At 42.1% G+C, this 8174-nt stretch overlaps 1 protein-coding gene across 1 annotated transcript in view; it reads left to right on the forward strand.

Moving 5' to 3' along the window:
- Nucleotides 1-4178, forward strand: part of plxnb1b (plexin b1b) — a 112167-nt gene extending 107989 nt beyond the window's left edge. The window contains exon 38 of the mRNA XM_087840455.1: nt 1054-4178. Within this exon, the coding sequence (XP_087696581.1) occupies nt 1054-1158 (105 nt within the window). The 3' untranslated portion in view covers nt 1159-4178. The remainder of the gene's footprint in view (nt 1-1053) is intronic.
- Nucleotides 4179-8174: the final 3996 nt, after the last annotated feature.

An 8174-nucleotide genomic window follows, 5' to 3' on the forward strand; every position in this document is an offset into this window, starting at 1 on the left:
TTCCGATTCCATTTTTGATTCTGTTTAACGATTCGATTCTTTATCGATTAATTTTAAAAAAGGAGAACACTAAGGTCTAATAGCTTAGAACTTTGTTTTATATCTTCTCTTTGAACAAGATAGAAATTTAGGAGTAACATGGCCTTACAAACCCAACAGTGAGATTTTAAGAGATCCACAGTCTACGGCTCGTCAATGGGGCGTCACAGGGTCCCCAGGAAAAAAATTGTAAATGTAAAATAATAAAATAAATATTCTTCTGTAGCAATTACACGAGAATATCCAGTAATGTCCCTGCCTACAATTAAACACATTCACTTACCATCTGCTGTGGTAAATGGGTGCAAGCCTTTGACCACAAACTGAGTCACTGCTCGGTGACATTCGTCTATCCTGGCCTGAAAGGAGACGCTACGGTAGACTGCAGCGAGAACTGCCAGCATCTGAGCCAGACTCTGTCTGTCTCATCATGGTCACCTAAACGCACAGTAATGGCAGGTTTTGTAATAAGGCAGATCGCGCTAACATAATATGCACTGTTAGCTGATTATTTACCTGCTGCATTAACGGGAGAGGACGTGCAAACGTTACCGCTGCTGCTGGGTTGAGATTCACGAGTCCGGAGCAGAATTAAAAACACGACATTCATTTAAGGTCATCGCGTGTTTTGTGAGCAAATGCTTTTGCATATTCGTAGTGTTTCCTCCCTTAAATGAAATATCTACTTTGCAAGTATTGCAAGTTGCCCTGTTGTCATCCGTTCTCATAAAGTATAATCAAACTTTTGAGCATTTGAGCCGCCATGTTTCCTGCCAGGTAAATGATGCTCCGCAATGTGGTGACGTCATTCGGGGCGACTGGAATCAATAAGGGAATCATTTGCAAAAATGGCAAACGATTCCAAGGAATCGAAACAGTGGGAACCGGTTCACAACAAGAACCGGGTTTCGATACCCATCCCTAGATATGACAGAATATCTTCACTGAGAAACAGCTGATGTTTGTCATTTCTATATTCTCAGTCTTTCTTCCTCTTCATTATTTTGCCATCAGATCATCACGGCGCTGGAGGAGGACACCACAGCTCAGAAGATGCAACTCGGCTATAGACTGCAGCAGATTGCTGCTGCTGTGGAGAATAAAGTCACTGACTTATGATGGAGGCGAAATGTGTCAGCTGTGCTGCAGTAACACCTGCCACTATTACAGGAAACAGCTCGGGCACGCTGGCAGTTAACTTTAACGGACAGAGGGGAAGATGGACTCTTGACGAGGATGTTTTTTGTTTAAATTAGAGCTCACATCTCAGCAGCCTTTGTGTTTTGGTGACTGCTGACAGTGCTTCACAGACACTGTGAGCTTCCTGTAGTGCAGGACATCGAAAAGCTCAGTGGATGCTTTAAAAAAAAAAAAAAAAGGTCAGTCTGACCCGCTGTCACTCTGCTCACTTCATGAAAAAGAGATGGTAGCAGTGTGTTTTCTCTCTGCAGTAGATGTGCTGGAGTCAAAAGGTACAGCAAAGCTGGACAGCCGGGTCTGCAGACTGAAAGCAGGAATCTTCCATCACTGTGGAGTCCGTTTTATGAAGCGGTACCTCTTATGCCTTGTGTACTTTGCTGCTGTATGGTCATTTCTTGGTGTGTGTCTGGTGCTTTATATATAGATGTGTGAGTGTGCGTGCATGTGTTGTCCATATTCTCGTGGCTGTTAAACTGCATCGTGTATCGCCACGTTTTATGTTTCTAGTACAAAGCGGTGAAGTAACTGGTTCGTATATTTTGGATCTAAGAATGAAGAGTATTTTGAAAAGAGAGACCTGAATTTTAAGGTTATGTTTTTCACATTTGAGAACTTGTAGTCACTGCTCAAAGCAACATTTTAAAGTCGCTGCCACGCTCTACCTCAGCCTGCCGTCTTTCATCAACTGCTCCTGTTTTCATTGGTAGAAGCTGCCTAATTACTGCTTAGTTGACCTTGGCCTGTTACACATTTGTCTGCATTGATGTAAATGTTGTGTGATTTGTAATATGATTTTTTTAAGCAGAGCAGCAGCACAGCCGAGCTGCTGCAGATTCACACTTAGCTGCCCACTAGTGTGACAAATGCTTTGCTGGAAGGATAAAAAAAACAATGACCCAATTTTTTTCCCCCTCGGCGATCCAACTACACCGTACTGTAGGAACATCAGCTGATACATGGTTATCAGCCCCAGCAATCCAACATTAGTCACCCCAGCAAAAACACTCATGTATACCTTTCAGGCAGGTCCATCTACCAGTACTGCAGCATCGCACACACCCACGGGACTGCTGTAAACACACACACACACACACACACACACACACACACACTCTTGTTTGTTAATTCTTTACCCATGTGAGAGATTGGAAGCAGAAAGTGTTTTTTTTAAAGGTACTTAAACCTCTCCCCATTTTTGTTTCTTGATTTTATTCATATTTGTGTGGATGTGTCTCTAGTGTACAAGTCACTGGAAAGTCAATAGGAAAGTGAAAAGTCCCTCTGTTTAAAAGACAAACCTTCAAATTGTTAAAGTGCAGTGTCGTGTGAACCAGTTTTTATAGTTTTTTTATATTTTGTACATTTTAACATTCCCTTTTTAGACTTTGGACATTGTATAGATCACACTCCTGGCATGTTTTTTGTGTGCAGTTCTTTAACTGGACAGTGTTTCCTGTGTTCAACATAGACCTTATAAAAGATGGACGATGGTAGACTGACAACCTGAGTTTGTCATCAGGTTGTTGCCTCTTTGAAGCTGCAAGTGGCTGTTTGTGGGTTTAAAAAAAGGCTGGATGCTTAGCTACTAGCTGGAAATATCTAACTGCTTGATTAACGAAGCAAACTAAAAAAGAACGGATACAGAGAAGGTTCAAACATCATTGCTGACGTTGGAAACTGTTCTGTACACAGCGATACATGACAACCAAATAATAGTTGATGTTTTATGAAAGGGAGTCTGTAGACGGGATGGTTTGTAGCCATATCCTGTATATAAAAGATGTGTCGTCACCTCTGGCTTTGTAAAGCTCAAGTTGAGCATTTTTCTTTTTTCTTTTTTTACCAAGGGGCTGGATTTGATTGGTGCACTTAGGAGCTATATGCTCATCGGCTAATGATTCATGAACTTTTTTTATTCGATTGGACCTGAAACGAGCCCACAGCATCACCAGGAAAGTGTTTTCTCAGACTCTTATACGACTGGATGAGCAGTCAACTCCTGCTGGCCATTAGAAATAATATATGTTTAGGAGACATGTGCCATTGGCTTCATTTTGCAGTCCCAGTGGCTACGTCCATCTTTTATATACAGTTTGCATTTGTATTGGCATCAATGGTTTGCACTTACAGGCAGTCACCATGGCCCAGTGACTGCATCTATCTTTCTATATAGAGTTTATGGTCCTGCAGTTGTGTGTGGCATTTGATCAACGTGATCAAACTACTCCAGATGTTGCTTGTAGCGTAGCCGGGCTGGGTAAGGTTGGACATATTTTTTGATGCTGGTTTTTGTGTTGAACTCTCTTTCTCCTTTAATATTTACAGCAGCTCTTTATGTGGGAATTTGTTTAGTTTCAGGTGATTGTAGGATTGAAATCAATGGGGAAACAGATTTTGACACAACTATAGAAACGATATAACAGTTTGAGTAGTCTACATGCATATTTTATAAAGTGCACTTGATCTTTGTTTTCTCAAATCTGATGTTGTTTAATGTTTTAATACACAAAGTACTACAAGTTGTAAATTAGAGTATCTACTACTGAAGTATGCTAGTGCCCCGTCCCAAAAAAAGGTGACAGTAGAAAGACTTTTTCTACCCACCCTCCACTCAAATGAAGATTTGTGTAATTACCAGGGTCAGTGTGTCAGAATGTGGGCCATTTGTTACAACGTTACATAACACAGGTAATAATGACTTTTACAAACATGGAGTTTGTTCATCTTGAGCTGAGAGCTCAGTGATGAACGAAGAACCGTTGGGGGGAATCTAGGCTGTATAAATTTGTAGAGCAGGCTCTGCAAGGAGCAGGTTTAGGATGTTTCTTATTTTGTGTGTTAATATCTTTGTACATACTGATTAAAGATGCAGCTGTAGTGATTTAACCTGTTTAATAAGAGAAGGTGAACATTCTCACAAATGAAATAAAGTATTCTGAAAGCTGTCTTTTTTCCTTGATTTCAAAAACACTATGAACTCTCTCGGGCATGTTAGGACATGGCTGTGCTAGCAGCTAACACAGCCCTGCAACAAAGAGGGCCAAATAACTTCAAGGGCCAAATTGCAGTATATTGTTTCACATCAATATACGGGCCACAAGTAGGGGTGATGTGGGTCTAGTATATTCTTATAAAGAACAAATGCACTGAGTAGCTCAGCAACACCAAGAGGCCTGGGATGCAACAGATGACCTCGAATGTATGATGACAGAATTATTTCCATAGTTAAGCAATTTCACAACGTCAAGAACATGAAAGGAGGAGGGAGCATCACTGTAGAGGCCTCCAGTCAAGTGATGGGTTTAGCTTACTGAAAGCTCACCTGCAGCAGTCACAGGCAAAACATATGCAGAGCAACACACACTTGTCCAAAAAAGCTGTTTATGTGGGTTATAATGATAATGGATTATCACTATTATTACAATATTAGTATTGTGTAGAAAGAAAGGGTCTGCCTGCACCGATTACATGTTGGCTAAAATAACTCAAACATGTTGTTTTCTGCTAAGTAAGCTAACTAATACTAGGAAAGTCGAGCAGTTTCTTTCATGTGGACTTTGCTATGAGTTTAATTGCCACCTGTGGGTTTTTTTGTTTGTTTGTTTGTTTGGATAGTCAGACTTGGCTTTTAACTGAGCCGTTCTACAGTCTCTCGCACTCAGCATCAGCCAGGAGTGGGTAACCTGGACCAAACCAAATCTTGAAGGTTAACAATTTTCGTTAAAAAGCAAAAAACTGACAGTTGTACTGTTAGAATCGTCATCACTGTTCTCCCCTTTGCGATGCCCCTGATTCCATATAAAAGGTCGAGGTCTCCCTCCGGGCCCTCCCTCTTCCCTCAGCTGGGTTAGACGCATGGTTGTCATCGGGACGCGTGGCCTCGGATCTTCAGCTCCCGTGGATGCTGTGGATGGCGGGCGTCTCCTGGGTCTTGTATATTTGTTTGTGAATCTCCCTCTGTTTTGTCTTTTCGGTGCTGTGTATCATTAGAGTGCCTTGTTGCAGAAGTTGAGGACCCAGCGTCTCTGACTTCACCCTTGACCCCCCCCCCCATCTTCCCCAAGTTGGATTCTATAGAGGTACAATTACTGTTTTATGCCTAAGTAGGGTAAACAAAGGGGTAGACTGTACAATTGGGTGGTTGTTTTTCTGTTTGGAGAAACAACAGATGTCAGAGCAGTAACTATTCTATATCATACACACCACAGGCATATGTAGTCCACTGTTATTTAATAAAATGAAGAGCAGGGAATTCTTTGTATGCATGCCATGGAGCACTAGAAAGCAATAAATGTAAAGTAACAATCATCATATGAATGGGGATTAATATTGTCTGTAATAAAGAGTCAAGTAATTCTCTAAATGAGATCAACCACTCTCCTCAACACTATATGGGCAAACATTTGAGAAAGTTCATATTGTTCCATTTCCATGTTGTGCATTTGATGGAAAGCTGACTTGGAGACCTTAAATAGATCAAATTAAAACCAAACATAAGATCAACAATCTTTCGCAGTGTTTATCAGGTTGTTCTTGGTGGGCATCTGGCCCGTCAGTGAAAACAGTTACTGGCCCTGAATGAGATCTCGACTGTTCTGTAGCTTATAGGCTAGATAATGTATCAGTGTACAGGAGACCTGGTGGACATGATGTTAGGTTCACCATGGGTTGAATAGAAGAGTCAAAAGAATATAGTTGTTAGATCAGATCATTTATTAGCACCTATTAGACCAGGTAAACAATGCAGACTAGATGTTACATATGAAATATATTCCAATTTGCAAATGTTGCACAGTAAGTGTTTATTTCCTGCTCATGTAGGTGTGGAAAGAACTGGATGTAGATGTATTGGGGAAACAGTCACTAAAGTTACAAACAGCTGATTTACAGATACTATTAAGCAAAGATGTCAAATTATTATAGTTGTTATAGTCATGATCAAGTCAAGAGGCTTTATTTCAGCCATGTGCAGTGAAGCGAGACAACAGTCCTCGACCATGGTGCTACATATGACATAACAGACGATCAACACCGGACTACGTGAAGTGCAACACCAGACAGAACGATAAAGACACAGGACAGTAATAGAAAAGTGCAACAATGACAGTGGGTTGTGCAAAAGATTGAACACTGCAAAAAGTCACTTGATGTATGAAGGTGTGTGTGTCAGTCCAGTCACTGAGTGTTCAGGACTCTGACGGCTTGGGGGAAGAAACTGTTTCACAGTCTGGCAGTGAGGGCTCGAATACTCCGGTTCCTCTTGCCAGAAGGCAGCAGGGTGAAGAGTGTGTGTGTGTGGGGTGTGTGGGGTCCTCCACAACGCTGGTGGCTTTGCAGATGCAGTGGGTGCGATCGGTGTCTGTGATGGAGGGAAGAGAGGCTCCAATGATCTTCTCAGCTGCTCTCACTCTGTTGTAGGGTTTGCAATCCGATGCGGTGCAGTTACCAAACCAGACAGTGATGCAGCTGCTCAGGATGCTCTCGATAGTCCTTCTGTAGAAGGTGGTGAGAATGGATAGAGGGAGATGAGCTTTTCTCAGCTTCTGCAGGAAGTAGAGATGCTGTTGGGCCTTTTTAGTTATGGAGCTGGTGTTGAAGGACCAGGAGAGGTTCTCCGCCAGGTGGACACCAAGGAATTTGGTGCTATTGACAACCTCCACAGAGGATCCATTGATGTTACGTGGACAGTGATCTTTATGTGCTCTCCTGAATTCTACAATCAGCTCTTTTGTTTTGTCCACGTTCAAAGACAGGTTGTCGACTCTACACCAGACTGTTAGCTGTTGCACCTCCTCTCCGTTTGCTGACTCTTCGTTCTTGCTGGTGAGACCCACCACAGTCGTGTCATCGGCAAATTTGATGATGTGGATTAAACTGTGCATTTATGCAGAGTCATGAGTCAGCAGCGTGAAGAGCAGTGGGCTGAGCACACAGCCCTGAGGGGCTCCAGTGCTCAGTGTGGTGGTGGAGATGCTGTTACCAATCCAGACTGCTGTTCAGGCCCAGCAGGCTCAATTTTCCAATCAGGTGCTGAGGAATGATGTGTTGAATGCTGAACTGAAGTCTATGAACAGCATTTGACATCATCGATGTCAAAAGCTACTGATGTAGCTGGTCACAGATGTGTACTCCTCCAAAGTGGTGTGGTTGCAGCCTCCCTGAACACGTCCCAGTCAGTGTACTCAAAACAGTCCTGAAGAGCAGAAAGAGCTCCTGTAGGCCAGGTTCTCACCCGTCTCAGCACCGATTTGCAGTGTCTGATGAGCGATCTGTATGCCAGAATTAGCATAACAGATAAGTAGTCTGAGTATCCGAGGCGAGGGCAGGGCTTCGCTCGGTACACACTGGGAATATTTGTGTAAACAAGATCCAGCGTAAGATTCCCCCCTTGTTACAAAGTCTACATATTAATGGAATTTAGGAAGCACTGACTTTAGTTGATGATAAACGGTAAGATCCTAAAAGTATGGCAGGAGCACTGAAGCATCAATGACCCAGGAAGACATCTAATATTCAATTAAGTATTTGATGAGATGTGCCAATATTCAGAAAAATTGGCAGGATCTGAATGGAAGAAATAATAAATACCTGTTTCAGAGTAGAGCACACATTGTATTTAATAGACAAGGATCCAACTGGTCTCTGCATGCACTGCAGCCCAAATCTCTCCAGCATGTATACTTGGAGCGTCAGGCCTATGATCAGGAAAGAAAAAGTATATTATCATAATAGGAACTTTCAAGAAGCTGAAGATTCATTTTACTTTGGAAGACCTCATTGGAAAGCCACTGCTGCAGGTCTATAGGTAACTGGTGTGGTTACGAGAAGGATAGATTTATTAGAAAGAAGCTTTTTAAAAAATATTTTTTTAATTTAATTTTGTCAAGTTCAAGGTAACACTCCAGTTCAGTAGGTGGCGCTAATGTACCTTTAGC

This window comes from Neolamprologus brichardi, chromosome 5, assembly GCF_056152115.1.
Source record: "Neolamprologus brichardi isolate AB-2024 chromosome 5, ASM5615211v1, whole genome shotgun sequence".
Lineage (NCBI taxonomy): Eukaryota > Metazoa > Chordata > Actinopteri > Cichliformes > Cichlidae > Neolamprologus > Neolamprologus brichardi.